Source organism: Eurosta solidaginis, chromosome 5 (assembly GCF_040869045.1).
Source record: "Eurosta solidaginis isolate ZX-2024a chromosome 5, ASM4086904v1, whole genome shotgun sequence".
Taxonomy (NCBI): Eukaryota; Metazoa; Arthropoda; class Insecta; order Diptera; family Tephritidae; genus Eurosta; species Eurosta solidaginis.
In genome coordinates, this window is record NC_090323.1 from 237,744,462 (window position 1) to 237,765,724 (window position 21,263).

The window sequence follows — 21,263 nt, forward strand, 5'->3', positions numbered from 1 at the left end:
TATTTTAACTTTATTTAATAATCTTTTTTTTTTTCAACCTTGAGAGTGAATAATTGTTAATGATTCAACTTTAAAACAAACCCAACTTGCATTTCGATCATTCTACGTTGTATTTCATACGTTTGTAGACGAAAAGCTTTTCGTTAGCTTAATATCTGTTTCTGTGAATTTGTTTTACATTTACTTTGCTTTTTGTGTACATATAATGCATACATTTATTTCGAATTTTTATGAAGTAATAACATACATATTTTATTATTCGCTTTTTTTGTTAATTTTTTCATTACTTGTTAAAGTGAAATCGAGTTATTTAATAATTAATTTTGTTAGATTTGTAATATTATAGCAAATATCTTTTTAATAACATTCAAGTTTAGAGAATATTCAAGGACTACTCAAATCAAACAACTCGCACCAAGAAATAAGTAATGGAGTTAAAACAAAACAACAAACTCTAATCAAAACAAGAACATGTAAACATAGAATCCTTGCAAAAAGTATCCCAAAAAAAAACTTGATATGAAAGTACGATGAAACATATAAACCGACAAAATCACTGATTAACATATTATTCCTATATACAATACTTAAAATATTATTGAATGCAAATGCAATGAAATCTGCATAATATACATACATACATATTGTAATAAAGATCAACTATATACATTAAATTATATATTATATATATATATAGATATTAATGCATAAAATTGAAATATGAATAAAAAATACTAAATGAATAAACATAAAGAAATAAAACACCAAGTTTGAATTCTTCTTTGTTTTACTATGAAAAGCGAGTTACAAACAACACATATTTTATTTTTTTCGTTTGCGCGATTACTTGGCAACTTCTTGCCAAATATATTAACAAAACATTACACGTGATTATTTCTTATACTTAAGATAACCAGTTCGATAGCAATATGTGTATGTAAGTATTATTAACAAATGTTGGTGAATAACTGCGAAATTGCAGGACCAATAGCAATATAATGACAAATGAATGAAAATTAAAAATTTTCAAATGCAGTCAATAGATACATTTCGCAACGCTTAAGATTTGCTTTTAGATACAGCAGCTTCTCTTTCTATAGCTCTTTGCTTCGCCTTTTCATATATGGGCATTAATTGGCCTTGCTCTCCCAACATTTTAAGTAATTCAACTATGAATGGTAAATAATTGTGCTTACGCCGAATGTTTTCGATCTGTAAAATTTAAATATATTCAACACATTAATAACTTTTAATTCATAAAAAGGATATTTCTTGAACAACTGCCAAAGCTGAATTAATTAATTAACTAGCTACCCTCTAGAGCTACTGTTCAAATCACAGGAACAGGACAGATCTTCCAAGTGGAGCGGTTGGAAGTATTGCAGCGCCCAGAGCGAACTTGAGTTTTGAGGCGAACCCTAATAATCTTAATTAAAGAACTTTATCACCGAGATCGATGGGAAATCTGTTTTTTTTTTTTTGGAAAATAATTTAACAGAGACAATACCGGTGACATCTAGATGGATGCCCTAGAAGGGTTGTTTTGGCGAGATCGATTAGAAATCTTTTTTTTTTTTAAATAATTTAACAGAGACAAGACCAGTGCCATCTAGATGGATGTCCTATAAGGTTTAATTTGGTCATATTAAATCGTTCCCGAAACGTGTGCTTGTTTCCGGAACGTACCCGATCTATATAAGGCAAAGAACCATCAACATCGTTAACACTCCCCCAAAACCCTCGGTGAGTGCCTTTATCGCTAGAACAGCAACAACTAGAACTTTACGATGCGGCATTGCTTTGCCGGATATAAATGGGGTATGTTCAGCTACTAGCTCCTTTGGGTACTATCCCGACCGCTTCGGTAATGAAGTTGGTGCATCTGATAATTCGACACACGTATTACATCATCATTTCATGGGGCTTTTGAAACAAATATATGCGATATTGGTTTTTGAAAAATTATTCCCTGAGATAGGGTGTTTTCGAACTGGTAACCGAGATTTTAATTACCTTATAGCGTTTCCGTTTTTCCACTTCATATTCAATTTTTGAACGCAATTTCGTTATTTCGGTCTGGCGATCTTCACCATCTCCTGTATCCATAGCATCGTCAGCAGTTGCCAACATTTTATCGATTTTCTGCTGATATATTTTCAATCTATCTGACACTAGGGCCATAAGATTGAAATGTATTTCACCTTCGCTATATTTTTGCATACGTTTCTCAATTATTGGGCGTACAACATCAATCCAATTTTGTTCGGAAGATACAGCGCCCAAATCCAATGGACCTTCTTTCAAACCATCCAATTCATATAAACGTCCATTAATTGGTATATATCCAATAAAATGATAAACGTCGTCATCTTTATTTTGATTTTTTGTATCTAGCTCATAAAGGGTTTGTCGTGCAAACGAGTTATGCACTGAGCGAATTTTTGGTGCATTACTTAGTGTAAGGCCTTTTGTATAAGGATCAAAGGATTGCGAAAATTCTTTGAATTCAGTAAGTGTTGGTCCCAGCTTAATGTCTTCATGGTCACAGTTCAACAGAATGCTAAGTATTGCCTGTGTTGCGCATGCATTGTTAATGACTTGCTTTGCAAAGAATATATTATCTAGACGATCATCGCGTACAACGGATCCAGATGATTCATCATCCTGCACCCATTTAAAAAGGAAAATGAGCCCATGAATGGGTTCGAGGTCTTTAAATAGGTCAGGTTCTAAACTCCAAATCTCCTCCACTTGAACGCCTTCACATCCTGAAATTAAAAGCAAATACATATTTTTTAGTATGGTGGGGCTTTTTGATGTGAACTAAATTGTTAATTTTGATTTGCCTTTCTGTGAAAACAATATTGCTTTGCAATTGATGAATTCAGTTCCTGAAAGGCGCATATATAATAAGGTTTTTCAATTAGAAGAAAAGTTTTCTAAGCGTGGTCGCCCTCGGCAGTGTTTGGCAAGCGCTCCGGGTGTATTTCTGCCATGAAAAGCTATCAGTGAAAACTCGTCTGCCTTGCAGATGCCGTTTGGAGTCGGCATAAAACATGTAGCTCCCGTCCGGCCAATTTGTAGGGAAAATCAAGAGGAGCACGACGCAAATTGGAAGAGAAGCTCGGCCTTGGATCTCCTCGGAGGTTATCGCGCCTTACATTTATTTAAGGCGCACTTTACACACTAGACAGTATTAACCTAATTTAAGCAGGGCGAATCCTAATACAATTGATTGTGCTGTCTAGGATCACCGGGTCCCCCTAGATGGGTTGATGCGGTAATATCAAGTCATATATTCATGTACTTGGCAGGGTTTATTGACGGTTTACGGATATCGGTAGTCCAATCTTCAAAACATCTTTTGAGTAAAGAGAGCCACACAATTTAAAGGAAGTCAGTAGACTGGAGAATGGGAGGTAAATGCCGTCATATCCTTAGATCAGCCATAGAGTTGCACCTCGCCATTATATGCGGCGAAAAGCTCAAGTTGAACTATTATCAAAGCAAATCGAGGGATCTCTGTATATTGGAACTGAAATTTTTTAGCATTTTTTATCTTGATGACGGAGGTAGAAACTTGGAGATCAATTAACCAGTAGTATAATATGCAAACTCAATTCACCACATGCATGTATGAATATTTATCTACTTATTAGTAAGGTTAAATACTTTTTCTTTATTGTTTTAAGTAATTAAAATGCTCAGGAGACGATTTAATAAAGTTTTGATAACACCGGCATTCTAATCAGGAGTCTTACCAAATTCACGTATTAATTCCGTAAATACACCTGGGTCGCTCTCAATTAAACACCAGCTGCCTGCGGCGTCCGACATTTCGTTTCCTTTTGAATAATATTAAAATGATTTTTCTGAAATTTTTATTGAAGTCAGCAAACTTTTATGTTCATTAAAATTAAAGATGACAAAAACCTTTTACCTGCCAAAAAAACGAAAAATGCAAATCACAATGTAGGTATAAATAGAGCTGCCAACTATAAGTGACTTTTGTTGACAGCTCGATAGTCCATAGCTATGGTGGGTTTTGAAATATTGTTTACCACTGTGCAAAATAATATCAACTACTGGGCGGAAATAACCAAATCTTAGCTGCCGTTTCGAAAATGCTCTATTTTAAAAAGAGTTTGCATACTGCCTTGTTTCATAATTCGTTTCAAAAACGCCCGATCTAAGCATTCGGGGTAAAAGTATAGAGCAGAGGTCGGCAGCTAATATGCTTTTTAAATGGGGTTACACTGAAATGACAGCCTTGGTCCGGAAAAATCACCAAAAAAACTGCTAATACGCTTCCAAAAATATCGGGAGAGGTGTCAAAGGACGTGTATTGATCTCGACAATAATAACTCGAAGTTTGCAGCAGAAGTTGGCGATTTTCATGTGGTTGTGAACTCATAAATTGTCATCAAAGTCTAACGGGAGTCCAAGGAAACTGGCAGTTTCAACAGGGGCGGACCATATTGAGATTGGTGTTATGGGCGTAGATAGATAGATAGCTAATTAATTGAGGATCGCACTGCGACCATTGGTCTATTGTGCCCTCAACTGCTTCACAGCACCTCATCCAGCAGTTCACCTGGCTTGAGGGATTTGATGTGAAAATGCTCTGGCCATGGTGAGCCCAAAAACTTAGCCCTACGTCTTGAGATTGCGTCACATTCCAGGAGTAAATGTTCCGCCGTCTCCGCTGATCGATCACAAAATCGGCATGTGTTGTTCGATAGTATGCCAAGCTTCTGCATGTGGCTGTTCAGTCTGCAATGTCCTGTAAGAATAGCTGTTAGGATCCTTAGGCTATCTTTCGAGAGGCCTATTAATGCCTTATATCGAGTTGTATTTTACCCCCTAACAGTAACTTAGATTGCCTCAGGCCTAGCATATTGCGCCAGTGTTCCCCTTTTTCCCTTTCTTCTACTAGTAGATGCCCTCTGATTTCTTGCGGGCCTACTGGCAGGAACGGCTGAGGAAAAATAGGTTGTGTCGTTGCTGCCTCTCTTGCCAGGCTGTCCGCTTGCTCATTAGCCTCCACTCCCCTGTGGCCAGGAACCCAGGCCAACAACAGTTTGTTGTGTGCTCCTAGTTGATTTAGCTTTTCAACGCACTCAAGGAATAGTGCTGATTTTATTTCAGACGCCGAGAGCGCCTTGAGGGCGGCCTGACTGTCACTGAATATGGCAATTGTTTCATTGGAGTATTCGCGCTGAAGGTTCAGGTCAGCACACTGGCTTATAGCGAATACTTCCGCTTGAAAAATGCTCGGGTGTGCTCCCAGAGGCGTTGATATCTTGGCTCTGGGTCCAGTGACTCCAGATCCAATCCCCTCTGGCGTCTCCGAGCCATCTATATACTATACTATTATATTTAGCTGATGAATGTACTCAATTCTGCTTTCCTCCCACGTACCCTTGTCTCCCAGTTCTACTTTATACCTTCTCTCATAGACTATCTGCCTGAGGATATCATCCCTCGGGAGTTGAGAGATCGTGATCTTCTCTCTCAATTCCTACATGTTTCGGGCCGATATGACTTTACCTATGCTCGAGCCCTCCTTAGCGAGATTCAGGAGGGTTCGCTTGGCTGACTGCTCTATTGATATATGCAGCGGGGTCAGATCGAGGATAGCCTCCAGCGCTGCTGTAGGGCATGTGCGCATGGCTCCCGTGATGCATACCCATGCCAGTCGCTGAAGTTTTGACAGTGCTTGCCTCGTCGCCGCCCGAGTTGTTCTTGATGCCCAGGCTATCGAACCGTATGTTATCATAGGTTTTACTATCATGGTTTGACCATGATTTGCCTGCTAAACGTTTGCATACCATGATGTACCTCGTGGCCCTAGCTCTCATGGAGTCAAAGTGCTGTTTCCATAGGAGCTTGGTGTCAAAAATGACCCCCAAGTATTTCACCACGGTTCCATGTTCTAGTGCCACGCGAACTATTGTAATTGCTCTCAGGGCTGTTAGGGCCCTTCTTCTGGTGAAAAGGATAATGGACGTTTTAGATGGGTTGATGTTAAGCCCCACAGTGGCACAACATCCCTTTGTAATATTCAATGCTCTCTGTATTATGTCACAGAGCGTACTCTCGAATTTACCCCTTGCAACCTTGCAATTATGACGATGTCGTCAGCATATCCCTGGCATCTTATGCTACTGTCAAATAGCTTTTGCAGGAGTTCATTCACTACTAGGCTCCACAGAAGGGGTGATAGAACACCTCCTTGAGGGCACCCCCTCGTGGTATTAACCTTAACTGCGCTGTTGCCTACATGGACTTCAGCGATTCTTGTGCGGAGTAGATTGTCAATCCATCTCTGGATAGGCATCTGAATTCCTCTTCTCTGCAGTGTTATGTTTACGCTTTCGTGAGATGTGTTATCAAAGGAACCCTCGATGTCAAGGAAAGCGCAAATCACTGTTTCCTCTGTTTCGAACGCCCTCTCTATTTCAGATGTTAATTGGTACAGAGCTGTGTCCGTGGACCTACCCGCTCTGTACGCATGCTGGCTATGATGTAGGGGCCAGCTCTTGAGGGCGTTCGACCTAATTTCTTGGTCTAATATCTTTTCCATTGCCTTCAAGACAAAGGAAGTTAGACTTATTGGTCTGAAGGACTTTGCTTGTGAATAGTCCTTTTTTCCTACTTTTGGTATGAAAACCACTTTTGCTCTTCTCCACATCATGGGTATGTATCCCAGTGCCAGGCTATCTCTCATGATCCTGGCCAGATGTGGGATAATCTGTGTCCCTTGCTGCATTAGCGCCGGGAGATGCCATCCACCCCCGGAGATTTGTATTTCTCAAAGGATTCCACTGTCCATCTGACTCTGGCCTCATTGAAGAGGGAGTTGGCCAATTGCCAGTCTGATGGGGTTGGTTTCACTCTGGGTAACACAGGTTCCGGTACTTGCGAAGAGGCGTAAGTTCCACATTACAATTGAAAAGATGGTTGGTGTCATGTGGGGATACATCGCATGCAGGACATACATTACATATGTCGGGGTTTATTCTGGACAAGTAAGAGTTTAAACTGTTAGAGTATCCAGAACGAAGTTGGGCCAGTGTGCCTCGTGTCTCTCTTAGTAGTGTATTTCTTCTCCTGCAAGCTCTGGCAAAAGCGTTTACCGATTCTGTGTGGATTTGTCTTAGGGGCTGCTTATGCCTATCTGGATCAAACGGCTGTGTTGTCAAGTGCCGGATCTCGTCATAGTCCTGGTTTGTGACAATTTAGCAAAAACTGCCTGTTCAGCATTTCGTTGTACTCTTTAATATTGAGCTCTCTGGCCTCACTATGTAGGAGGTGGTCGGGATCATAAGGATACATCCGATGGTAGTATGTGTTTTTAAGACCAGGCGACCAAATTGGTGACGCGTAGCTCATGAGCGGCCGGCCAATTGCTTTGTACGTGGTTAGCAACGTTTTTTTTTTATGAAGGTCAGAGTATTATCGAACGTTACCCCTAAGATCTCTGGGTGACTGACAGTTGGTAGTGTGACACTATCGACGTCAATATTTGTGACATCTGCTCCTTCCACGTCGTTAATAGAGTGGCCGCGGATTTTGTGGGTGATAATGCCAGATTGTGCGAGGTGAAGAAACTAGAAATATCGGGGAAATAGTTGTTTATTTTAGAAACTAATCCATCAATTGAAGTGCCATGTCTCGTCGCCATAATCGTGCAACGCCGTCATAGGAAATGATTGTAACGCCTTCTGGTGGGGAAGGAGTTTTGATATGTAGAAATTAAACAGAAGCGGGGATAGGACACCACCCTGTGGTACCCTTGTTTAATTTTCCTATGTTTTGAGATTTCCTTCCTAAATTGAACTGACGCTTGCCGACCCTTGAGATGATTTGCGGTCCATAATTTTAGACAAGTGGAAAGGTGTGAGCCTTCTATGTCTTGGAGTAGCGTGCATTGGTTGACTGTGTCAAAAGCTTTTGACAGGTCAAGTTCTACTGACTTCGTGCTACGGTGGGATTATTCCTGATGTAGTCCGTAATTAATTTGAGTGTTTATGGCGTTAAGCGCGGTGGTGGTGCTGTGCATTTTGCGGAAGCCATGTTGGTGTGTGGCTAGACGAAGATTTGCCGTGAAATGAGGGAGCAATACGGTTTCCAATGTCTTCGATACTGGCGAAAGGAGCGATATGACTCGCATTTGTTAACTGGCCTACCAGGCTTTAGTAGTGTAACTATCCTTGCCATTTTCCCTTTGTTCAGGAATGACAAAGGGCTTCAGTGCCAAGGTGTTTTAGCATTGGCATGGCTATTCCGTCTGGGCCTATTGATTTTGAGGGCTTGGCCTTGTGGATGCCGCCTTCAACCTCTGTGGGGGATGATAATTGGTTGCACGTCGTGTTTGTAGTTGTGTGCCCGTCTTTTTGCACGAAGAATGCATTATAAATTGTCGGCAAAAGGCGCTCGCACATTTCTTCGAATCATATAAAGTTTTATCGCCGAAGGAGAAGGATACTTTATCGTTGTGTTTAGTTGGATTGGGCAGGGATTTGTCGATTGACCACAATTTACCAACACCCGAAGAGAGGTTGTAGTTCTTTAGATGATCCTTCCATTTGATACGTTTGTGTTCACTTACCAGCCTCATAATAGCTGTGTTTTCACGTTTATATACGTTTACGCTTAAACTTTATATGGACTGCTAAGCGACAAACTTTAAATACACCTCTGAAATTGCTACGCATAAAATTAGTACTACTAAATTTTAATACGCATTATACTCAGAAGTAACTGAAATATGTGTCCACGTTTCACCCTCTGCACTAATTCCATGTATTCTATGCACGTCCACTATCTATCACAACTGATTCAGCTATATGTTATACACAGAAATACAACAGAGGGCTGTGTCTCCGCTTTTCGGGACACCCTGTAGCTGTAGCTAGTTGTTTAACCACTGCCGCTAGATGGGTCTCCTAAGCATTATCTAAGCGAGGATAGGCGTTTTTTTCACTCGTAAACGAAGCGTGTATGCGTGTAAAAAAAACACGGCTAATATCTATGTTGAGATATGCGAGCACTGCTCGGCCCGGCCATGAGGGGCAATGTTGATCATATAGACAAAAAAAGGAAGCGCCGCTGGCATTACATGTCGCTCGGCTCATTGTCCTTCCTTAATCCGGAGTCATTGGTGCCGTATGTCGTATCGCTGTATCCGTACCCCTAACGTAATCAGCTGTTTATCGTTACGACGGTAAACCAAAACCCAATTGGTTGGCTACGATACGGTTACGACCTTAGCGGCACCAATAATCGATTGCATTGATTCTCATAAGGTTGGTCGAATCAGCTGTTATAAGGTTACCGATACGGTTACCGATAAAGCACCAATGTCTCCAGCTTTAACCCTAACACCATAGTCGTCACCATACCCATATCCATAACCATCTCTGTTGTGACCGTTTAATGGTGCCATAACCTTAAACAGCTGACATTTTCATAAAAAAGACAACAACGTAAAAAATTACAACATATTCCACAAACAAAAAGGCTCTTAGTCAAAACGTTTCCAAAACACTAAATAAACTATACAAAAAGTTGACAAATTCACCAACTCAAATATTTTTAGGTTATGGATATGGCGAAAAACCAATTGGTTGGCTATGGATGGTTATGGCTTTAGCGTTATGGTATGGCACCATTAATCGATTACATTGATTTCCGTAAGGTTGGTTCGATCAGCTGTTTTATCTGGTTATGTATAAGTCACCATTAATTGGCGCTTAAGGGCCAATTAAACTTCTTTAACCCTAACGCCATAGTCGTAACCATATTCACATCCATAACCATCTCCAATGTGAACAATTAATGGTGCCTTAACTTAAAAATCGTGAAAATTTCATAAAAATGAGAACGTAAAATTTACAAACATATTCCATAAAAAATTCGTCTCTTAGTCCTAACGTATCCAAAACAATGAATAAAATCTACAGAAAGTTATTAAATTCACCAACTCAAATATTTTTAGGTTATGGATATGGCGAAAAACCAAGTACCAATTGGTTGGCTATGGTATGGTTATGGCGTTAGCGTTATGGCATAGCACCATTAATCGATTACATTGATTTCCATAAGGTAGGTTCGATCAGCTGTTTTATCTGGTTATGGCTTTATGGTTATAAGTCAACATTAATTAGCCCTTTATAAGCCTTAAGGAAGAAGTGACAATCAAAATGCAACACTGTCTGTTTTCTTGTGGATTTGTAGTGAAATTTTACACGTGGAACTTATAACAGTATTAAATGCATCACTTTTTTATACGAATATAATTGATTACTGGACTTTATAGCTTATGCTTATTTATGGCAAAGCTGCGATAATTCGAATAGAAGTGATATGTTTGTGAAAAAATTATAGCCCGCGTTCTGATACTACACAGGCCTGCAAACTGTACTCTGCACATTTCCGGTATGAAAAAAATGCACCTCTGTATTTTGTCCGCCATGACACAAAGCAAATAGTTTTGAAAACACTTGAGAAAAGTGCAGAGTGATTGCGAATCGTAGAAGAAAATAAAAGTTTTTCAAATGTAATTTTTTCATAAAAATATGTGGAACAATTTTTTCTAAATATCAAAAATTATTAAAGTGATCTGTTTTTCATCGAATAAAACTGAAGGTGGTGAGAAGTTTGCTGCGTTGATATTGGAAAAATGAAGTTCCATTTTTTATGTTGCGACGTCGATGAAAATTTTGCAAATGAAAAAAATTGGAAATTGCGGTGGTGGTGTGTATAATTGGAGTAATTTATGCGATCTGTACAACACATTCAATTAATACCTAAAACTGATTAAAAAAACTAGTATCAAAGTATTATTTATATATAAAAGTCATCACACCCAGCTTTATAAAGTTTTAGAGCTCCAAAATTACGACGCACATTCATATACACTGTTTTTTAAGTGAACTCAAGTGTGAATTGAAAAGGTTGAGAAGGCGAAGGGGGTGGATGAATGATGGTCGTTTCCAAAGATTCCAAGCGGAAACGCAAAGAGTCACCGCCACCGCAACCGACGGCAATAGAATCGTCACCAGAAATGCCTAAACGGTAAGTAATAAAATTAGTTATAGCTAAGCCGGCATATTACAATAGAATTTATCAGAAAGTTGGTGACGGGTTAACTATGAATATGTATTTAATATATAATCTCATTAAGAAAAAAGCCAATGGACATACATTTAGCATCGGTATGTGTTTCTGTACGCATATATATTAGATGAGAACGAGTGAAGCTGTTATAAAATGTTTCATATACACGCAATAAATTCGTAAGTTGGTGCTGAATATTTAGTTGATACATAATGAATTTAGACACATCTTCAACGGATATATGTATGAATGTGCGCGTATAGTTGTCCACCAAAAAATATGAGTGATAACATAGGTTGCATGGAATCGTTCAATTCGTAACAAAAAAATATTTCTTTTATTTTTTTTATATATTTAAAGTCGACGCAAATTCAAAGCGGTCGACTAATTATTATAATAGAACAGATATATATGTAAATACAGAGCCATCCTTAAAATTAAAAAGTTTAAGAGGTACATAGAAAATTAGTATGTTATAAAAATTGGACATCGCATTGTATAAGAAAAAATAAAATTTAAATATCAGGCTAAACCTAAGGTTATAGCAGTATGTAAAGCGGCAAATGAACTTTCAAAGCCAATGCAGTTTTACAAATCATTGTAGAGGTAAATGAAAAGGTACAAAATGTCTGGAGGCCCTAGTAGGAACAGCAAAATTTAGTTGACTGATTATGTCAGGGGAGTCAATCACGCCGATGATGAGCTTGTGAATGAACATAACACCGGGTAATACTCTACGATTCTCTAGAGATGGCAAATTGATTAGAAGAAGCCTATTCCTGTATGGTGCAAGATGAGTACTTGATTCCCAGTTGAGACCTCGTAATTCAAAAATTAAAAACTGTCTCTGGACCAACCCAATCCGATATATATGTATTTTATAGATTGGAGGCCAAACACGTGAACAGTACTCGAGAATAGGACGTACCAGGAAGGTATAAAGATTCTTGGTGAAGTAAGGGTCATCAAACCCAACGTTTGATAAATCTTAGTACACCAGATGCTTTGTTTATAGTGGTTGAAATATGTATGGTAAAACTTAATTTCGGATCAAAAATAACACCTAATCAGTTACAACAGATATCCGCTCCAAAGGGTTGCCGTTAAGTATATAAGATGTCAGGAGCGGCTTCACCCGGTGAAAAGTCATTTGCCTACATTTAGAGTAATTCAAAAAAGTAAATTTGCAGTACACCATCTTTAAAACGAGTCAAGATCGGCCTGAAGCTGATCAAAACAGAAGAAGTTTGAAGGCAGATATTGTAACAATTTTTACATCATCTGCATACATAAAAACTCTAGAATGTAAGATAACCTGTGGTAAGTCATTAATGAACAGGGTAAAAAGTAATGGGCCCAAATGGCTACCAGAAGTTACATCAAACGACTTTGAAAGATTGTTGTTGAAAAAAACTTGTTGAGTCTATTTTCAAGATAACTTGAAATCCAACTTAATAAAGGGGCTGGAAAGCCCAGAACATCTAGTTTGTGAAATAAGAGCTCGCGATTAACAGAGTCAAATGCTTTACTTAAGTCGGTGTAAATTACATCTGTTCGTTTGCAATCTAAAAAACCATTCATAACAAAAGACGTAAATTCAAGCTTGTTGATAGTTGTGGATCTCCGATGCAACAAAACCATGTTGACAAGGTGATATTAAAGAGCTACACAGATATTGAATATGATATGTAATTATCTGCTCAAAAGTTTTAGGGATAGCTGAGAGGTTAGCTATGCCTCTGTTGTTCTCAATATTCGACCTACTACCTTTTTTATGCAAAGGTATAATAAACGATTGTTTCCAAATAGATGGGAATGATGCGGATTCCAGAGATAGTTTAAATAATTTAAAGATAGGCTCAGATAAGCTGACAGAGTACTTAAGTGCACAACTAGGAACACCATCTGGACCCGGTGTAGATATCGGTTTCAATGCAAGAAGACTATGAAGAACAGTATCCTTATCAATAAATGGGTTTAAAATATTTTTAGAACTTTCCAAGCAATATGGATAAACATCAGACTGGACACATTGGGATGAATAGGTTGATTTAAAGAATTCAGCAAATAAATCTGCGATTTCATTATCAGAATTTGCGTTTTTGCACCCATAAATAAAAGTAGATGGCAACCCAGAACTTTTCCTTTTGGCATTAACAAATCTGTAGAAACGTTCCGGTTTATTTTCAAACCTTTTGCACAATGAAAAATATTTGGGTAATGTTTTTCTGGCGGTCACCGTGGTGTGATGGTAGCGTGCTCCGCCTACCACACCGTATGCCCTGGATTCACACCCCGGGCAAAGCAACATCAAAATTTTAGAAATAACGTTTTTCAATTAGAAGAAAATTTTTCTAAGCGGGGTCGCCCCTCGGCAGTGTTTGGCAAGCGCTCTGGGTGTATTTCTGCCATGAAAAGCTCTCAGTGAAAACTCATCTGCCTTGCAGATGCCGTTCGGAGTCGGCATAAAACATGTAGGTCCCGTCCCGCCAATTTGTAGGGAAAAGCAAGAGGAGCACGACGCAAATTGGAAGGGAAGCTTTGCCTTAGATCTCTTCGAAGGTTATCGCGCCTTACATTTATTTTATTTTTTTTTAATGTTTTACAAGACGGTGCACCACCTAATTTTTATCAAATATTATCAAAGCTGGTATCAAAAGACGCGCTCGACCTCCGTTTTTAGAATCCCAAGGTGTTCTATGCAAAAAAACTATGGATCGGGCCCCATATTTCGGACCCTCTCGGGGTCATTTTACGGTTTTTTGTGGATTATCTTCGACAGAAATAAAATTTAAGATTTCCGCTTGCGGATTCTTAAAACAGAGGTCAAACTGCGTCTTTTGATACAACCTTTGATAATTTTTGATAAAAATTAGGTGGTGCACCGTCTTGTAAAACGTTACCAATATTTGGAAGTTTAAAAGAAAGCGGATAAAAATTAATTTCTTATTAAAAATTAGGTGGTGCACCGTCTTGTAAAACGTTACCAATATTTGGAAGTTTAAAATAAAGCGGATAAAAATTAATTTCTTATTTAAGGCTAATGCATCGGAAGTTATTTTCAGGGAACAATTGGTACTTAAATAGTTTGCAACAATTAAATGTTTCGGGCAAGTTTTAGATTAGATTATTTATTTATTACGGCCAGAAGCCTAATTCGTAAATTTGAAAATATTACAGTTTTTTATCTTATAGCTAAGGTTTTACAATATTCATATAATTTTGTTTTAAATACTGTTATTTGGTTGCAACTTTTTATATCCATAGGCAGTTCATTGTAACTTTTCAGACCCTTGTAGAAAATGTTCTGTTGATCAATTTCAGTTCTAAAAAACGGCAATTTGAAATTATGTTTGCTCCTCGTATTTATATTGTGAGTTTGCTCAACTAATGCTATATTTTTATTTAAATACTCAGGTACATTTCCATGTTTAATATTAAATATGAATTTCATGGAGTGGAAAAAAATCTTTTGTTTCACACTTAACCAGTCTAAAGTCTTCAACATGTCAGCCGTTCGTGTATCTCTAGGTTTCTGAAGAATAAATCTCATGCATCTATTTTGAAGCTTTTGGAGCTTGTCTACTTCTTTATCCGATATTATTAATATAATGACGGGCAGTACACGAAGTGCGGTTCTATAACTGATTTATATAAGATTATTTTGTACTTTTTCTGAATGAATTTCGTTGTTCTCTGCATCACTCCTATTTTATTAGCAACTTTTTTAATTGTATAATTTATATAATCTTCAAATTTGAGTTTATTATCAATTATTATTCCTAAGTATTTTATAATGTTAACTCTTTGTATGATTTCATCATTTATTTTTAGCTCGGCTATATCCTCCTCATTGATATTCCTCCTTGTTATTATCATATATTTAGTTTTATTTATGTTTAGTTTCAGTCTATTACCACACAACCATTTATAAAAGTTATTTATAGTAATATGGGGAAGCTTTGAAAATGAGCTTTTAAAAAATCTAAAACCTAATGGAACTTAATCTGCTCTAAAAGGCTTTCTACAAATTATCTTATTTCTTTAAATGAAACAGTGTTACTGGTGTTACTGTGCTCCGAATTTTTCAAATCCAATACTGCAGATATGAAGCGCTCGCACATTTTGGCGACCTCGCTATCTCCGAAGAAGATGTTAGAAATGCTATGTATTCCCTTGAGCCATCGCTAAGTTGTGACATTGATGGGCTCTCTGCATTTGTCTTGAAGTACTGTAGTTAACCTTGATGTTCCCCGATTTGTTTTATCTCCAATTTACCCCTGAGTTCGGGCACTTTTATCAGTAGATAGAAAAATACAAAAAGAAAAATGACGTCTTTAATTATAGACTTCGCTTAACTCACACTCAAAGCTTTTCGAAAATGTTTTTCTAAAGAAAAGTTGTCTTTTGTGAGTAAACACGTTGTAATTAAATTAATATTAAATTAAATATGTTTTAACATGGTTTTGCCCTCTCGACCTAGACATCATATACCCCGATTTCTCTCAATATTGTTTCACCCAAAGTCCTATATAAATCTTGATTTCATAAAAAAAAATAAAAAATAATACTGTTACGAATATTAGCAGAACTGGGGGTGCTGCTATCTCTAAGCCGATGCTAGGCAGTAACGCGAATTCACATCAATAATTCAATCATTATGTATCTACATAAACGAAACAATAATTGCGTCTACACATATGTACCATGTACGTATACGAACAGCGGAGAGTCAATGCACAGACACATGCATATATCTGAGATACTCCTGAAAGTATGCAATGAGAAAAGCTATAAAATCGTGCCATTGTAGTTACAGCTGAGAAGTTTGAGAGCTAATGGCAACTAGCAGATTCTGGAAGCGCCTAGAAGATGCGAACGTTGAAATCAGAGAGTATATAAGGCAGCAAATGTAGAGGCGCTGGAATCAGTTTCTTTTCAGCTATCTATCAGTAGGTTTTTAAGCAAGCTATTCGTTGCAAAGTATAAGTGTTATTGTGAAGTACTTTAATAAAGGTCATTTTTCCATTATTCAATATTGGAGTTATTTATTCAACAGTTTAGCGATACGAACGTTGGTAGAAGATTGAAAATAAGGGGAATTGCTGTAAATTCGTTACAATTGGTGTCAGAAGAGGAATTGTTGAATAAAATTCAGAGTTGCAGAGCACAACAAGGACATGGCGAAGTTAAGTGAATTAAGGATCCAGCAACTGAAAAAGGAGTTGTAAGCCCGTAGATTGAATACAACAGGCAATAAACTCGAACTTCAGACTACGACAGGCAATGGAATTAGAAGGAATTGACGTGGAAGAGTATGACTTTCATCTTGATGGAGAGGAAACGACAAAAATGGAAGAGACAGTTACGCAGACAGTTACGAGCACAGACTTGAACATGATTTTGGCTGCAATATCTGCTCAAACATCGACAGTGGCGTCTCAACTGGAATCGCAAAAGACAGCTATAACATCTCAACTGGCATCTAAACTGGAAGAACAAAAGACAAGTATAGCATCCCAACTGGAAGAACAAAAGACAAGTATAGCATCCCAACTGGAATCACAGGAGACACGCATAACATCGAAGATTGAAGCACAAGAAACGCGTATTTCAGAAATGTCGCCACAGATTACATCAAAGATGGAAACACAGTTAGAAGAACAGAAGACATATATGGCTGAGCAGTTGAAAGCACAAGAATCTCGCATATCTTCGCAACTGTCAGAACAGGAAGCAAGGGTATCATCAAAACTGGAAGCGCAGGATGCCAAAATCGCTCAATTTCCGGCAGAAGTCGATGATTTGAAAGGTCGTATGGAACAGTTACAACTAAATCGCCCAGCTGTTTCAGCAAGCAATCCGAAGGTAAAGACGCCACCCTTTGAAGGTTCTGTTCCTTTCCAGGTCTTTAAGCTACAATTTGAGAAGACCGCAACAGTGTACAACTGGAATGCTGAAGATAAAGTTGCTGCACTCTTCGTAGCATTGAAAGGACCAGCTGCCGAAATCTTATACAGACTATTTCAGAGTAGGAACGGAACAGTTATGAAGCATTGATGGCTGCTGTCGAGAGACGTTATGGAAACGAGCATAGAAAACAGATATTCCAAATTGAGTTGCAAAACCGTCACCAAAGAGCGAATGGGACTTTGCAGGAGTTTGCCTCGGATGTTGAAAGGTTGACACATTTGGCAAATGCGGACGCACCCGTGGAGTACACCGAGAGGGTTAAAATCCAGAGTTTTATAAATGGCATACGGGACGTAGAAACGAAGCGAGCGACATATGCAACCCAAAACCCACATTCGCAGAAACGGTATCCCATGCACTGACTCAAGAAATAGAGTCGCTTTTGAGTAAACCAGCATACAAAGCTCATCGTGTGGAAGTGGAAAGGCCAGAGTGGGTAGACGCAATATTGGAGGCGCTGGAAGGATCGCAAAAGCCGAGTGAAAGAGTTATCAAATGCTTCAAATGCGGGAAGCCCGGTCACATTGCACGTCATTGCGATCTTGGTCCTAATAGTTCCAACAATGTGGGTGGCCGTAAACGCAAAGCTGAAGTAAATGAGCAAGAGCGTGTCGGATATAAAGAACGAAAACTTGCCCCGGCTATTGAATGTCCTGTGATATCTGTGTCGCAAATTGGAAGGAAATCAAGCAGTCTTACCTTACTGCGAACGTTGAAATCAGAGAGTATATAAGGCAGCAAATGTAGAGGCGCTGGAATCAGTTTCATTTGAGCTATCAATCAGTTGGTTATTAAGCAAGCTATTCGTTGCAAAGTATAAGTGTTATTGTGGAGTACTTTGATAAAGGTCATTTTTCCATTATTCAATATTGGAGTTATTTATTCAACAGTTTAGCGATACGAACGTTGGCAGAAGATTTCAAATAAGAGGAATTGCAGTAAATTCGTTACAATACATATCTGGTTTGTCATACATTACGAATATCGGGGTTTATTCTACACAATTAAGAGTTTAACCTGTTACAGCATCCAGAACAAAGTTGGGCCAAAGTGGTTGTTGCAGCAGTACTTCGCCCCATCCAATAGATTCGAACACTCACAAATTGTCATCAATACCGAGATGGTCCGGATAGTACCTTAACTTTTCTTGTTACCGGAATGTACCGGATCTGCATCCGGCAAACGACCATTCACATCGATGACACTCCCCAAAACCTTTGGGGAGTGTCCTTATGACCACAACAACAACAGTGAAAAGAGAGAAAAGTACTGGCGCAAAGCGCCATGTTTAAGACAATTTAAGTTGCTGTCAGGAGGTTGTAGTGCAATTCGCTATAACGCAATCATAGGCCTTCCGAAAAGTAACCTAAGAATTCTAAGAGCTATTTTTACAGCACATTGTAGACTAAGCAGCCATATGCAAAAATTTGACATACAATAGAATGACTCCTGCAGATTCTGTGATCGGACAGCGGATTCGGCGGGACATATCCTCTTGGAATACGATGCAATCCAAAGTCCTAGGGCTAAGATTGTGGGCTCTCCATGGCCAGAGCATTACCACATTCAAACCCTCAAGCCAAGAGAACACTAAGCTTCATAAAGGAAGTTTGGATGAGAAGCTGTGCTGGAGATGAGGGTATAATAGACCCATGATAGCAGTGCATTCCTCAACAAATATCTATCTGTATATCTATATATCTATTTAGTGCGTAAGATTTTTTCTGATCATAGCCTAATTAAAAATAAACATAAACAAAACCATTCACAGGTGTTTCACTCATATTTTCTTACTTTTATACATAAATAGAACTTGAACTAAAGTTTTAATTATCACTTAACTTTAATCCAGTGGTCGTCAGCAAGTGAAATAATTATTCGCGCTCACTTCACACCAGTTATTATTCTATTTTGTTTAGTCGTCGGTGCACAAGAAGAATAGCAACATCGGAGGAGGCTATTGTTTATTTGCGCATTTCCGAAAAGATATTTTGCAAACAAACGCTCATGCGCAAAAGGTTTTCATGGTTTAATGTTAAAAATTTATTTTGTTTAAAATTTTCGTTAGACTCAAGCAATAAAGTAGTATTTGCATGGCATATATACGAATTACTTTTTGTGTGTTAACAAACATGCGTGCATACGTCCTACCTAATTGATTTTTCATCAACAACTAAACCACTACCCCTAAGATATTTTTATAATTTTAGTTTTACTCACACAGCCACAGTTCCAATTTTGGTGGCCACTGCTTTAATCCCTCCAAATCAACTATAATCTATTTTACCTATTCTCTAAAAGGTAATTCTTTACTTTAGGGTACAACTGCTAAAATTCGTCCACAAATATCGGGAGAGGTGTCAAAAGACGCGTTTTGATCCCAGGACCACGAATCCGAAAGCGGAAATTCCAAATTTTATTTCCGGGGGTGGGGTCCATAGTATTTTTACGCAGAACACCTTTCTGCATTGGCGGCCTTCGGCAGCGGTTATAAAAAATTGCCCTGGGTGGGGGCACCACCGGTTAGGAGACCACATCTATATCCGCGCAAAAAACCTTTAATCACAGTTTCTCTTGTGGGTACCCAAATCATCAAAATTACATCAACCACATGAAAAGTTTGAATTTTGTTTGCAAATTTATTTAATTTAATTTATTCATTTAAAGTTGACGCAAACACAAAGCGGTCGACTAATTATTGTAATAGACAGATATACATCTAAATACAGAGCCAATTCTTAAAATTAAAAGGTTTAAAAGAGGTACATAGAAAATTAGAATGTTATAAAAATTTGACATCACATTGTATAAGAAAAAATAAAATTTAAATATCAGGCTAAACCTAAGAGTGTAGCAATATGTAAAGCGGCAAACGAACATTCAAAGCCAATGCAGTTATACAAATCATTGTAACGTGAGCACCAATAACGCAGGGGACTGTTTCTATTAAAATTTTGCCGGCATAGAGGTAAATGAAAAGGTACAAAATGTCTGGAGGCCCTAGCAGGAACCGCAAAATTTAGTTGACTGATTAGGTCAGGGGAGTCAATCACGCCAACATAACGCAAAGTAATACTCTACGATTCTCTAGAGATGGCAAATTAATTAGAAGAAGCCTATTCCTGTATGGTGGAAGATGAGTACTGATTCCCAGTTGAGAACTCGTAATGCAAAAATTAAAAACCGTCTCTGGACCGACTCAATCCGATCAATATGGACTTGATAGATTGGAGACCAAACACATGAACAGTACTCGGGAATAGGACGTACCAGCGAGGTATAAAGGATCTTTGTGAAATAAGGGTCATCAAACTCTTTAGCCCAACGTTTGAGAAAACCTAATACACCAGTTGCTTTGTTTATAGTGGTTGAAATATGTGTGGTAAAACAATTGTTTTTGTTTTTATCGGCCTATTGATAAATGATTCAAGGTTCGATTCGAGCTCAAGGCTAGAACAATAATTTTTTTCTAATGATAATTATTGTTATTTTTTAATTTTTCTAAATTTGAAAAATTGTATTTTTTTTTTGGAATAGTAAGTAGGAAATTTTTCAGACAACCTGCTGTCTCGAATCGAACCTTGAATCATTTATCAATAGGCCGATAAAAACAAAAACAATGGTTAATAAACCATGAGCACTTGGGAATGTCAAAAAAGAAATTGACAATAAACAAAAATCCAGCATTATCAGTGATTTGCAACAGATGGCGCAACACTGAATAAATATAGTTGGTAAAAAGGAATAGAAGTGGCAAATTTGCCAGTCAAACAAACCACCGCTGTATAGCTAAATGGTTAGCGCAGCATGCCTAAAGCGTACTGATGATGAAGGCTTAGCACCCTTCGAAATGGATCTATCTGCGCAACTATGGCAGGTTGTCTGAAAATTTTTCTACTTACTATTCCAAAAACAAAATACAATTTTTCAAATTTAGAAAAATTAAAAAATAACAATAATTATCATTAGAAAAAAATTATTGTTCTGGCCTTGAGCTCGAATCGAACCTTGAATCGTGTGGTAAAACTTAATTTCGGATCAAAAATAGAAAAGAAATAAAATTTTCAATTTCCGCTTTCGAATTCGTGATCCTGGTTACAAAGCGCGTCTTTTGACACCTCCCCCGATATTTTTGGACGAGTTTTAGCAGTTGGATTTTGACCGCT

The 21,263-nt window shown here is 38.0% G+C and overlaps 2 protein-coding genes across 2 annotated transcripts in view; one reads left to right on the forward strand and one right to left on the reverse strand.

The window, feature by feature from the left end:
* Positions 1-250: 250 nt before the first annotated feature.
* Uch-L5 (ubiquitin carboxy-terminal hydrolase L5) lies at positions 251-3,949 on the reverse strand. Its single transcript, XM_067789028.1, has 3 exons — positions 3,762-3,949; positions 2,014-2,768; positions 251-1,212 (listed from the first exon to the last, which is right to left on the reverse strand). Exons 1-3 carry the CDS (start codon positions 3,835-3,837, stop codon positions 1,060-1,062), a joined length of 984 nt encoding a protein of 327 aa, XP_067645129.1. The 5' UTR covers positions 3,838-3,949; the 3' UTR covers positions 251-1,059.
* A 6,543-nt stretch (positions 3,950-10,492) lies between these two features.
* The window catches only part of Jarid2 (Jumonji, AT rich interactive domain 2), a 37,013-nt gene continuing 26,242 nt past the window's right edge, over positions 10,493-21,263 (forward strand). Inside the window, exon 1 of the mRNA XM_067789029.1 lies at positions 10,493-11,082. Coding sequence (XP_067645130.1) covers positions 10,988-11,082 — 95 coding nt within the window. The 5' untranslated portion in view covers positions 10,493-10,987. The remainder of the gene's footprint in view (positions 11,083-21,263) is intronic.

Coding starts and splice junctions, on each gene's coding strand:
- Uch-L5 (XM_067789028.1), bottom strand. CDS start 3,837: ATGTCGGACGCCGCAGGCAGCTGGTGTTTAATTGAGAGCGACCCAGGT. Junction 2,769..3,761: donor GGAATTAATACGTGAATTTG/GTAAGACTCCTG, acceptor TTTTAATTTCAG/GATGTGAAGGCGTTCAAGTG. Junction 1,213..2,013: donor AAAAACGGAAACGCTATAAG/GTAATTAAAATC, acceptor TAAATTTTACAG/ATCGAAAACATTCGGCGTAA.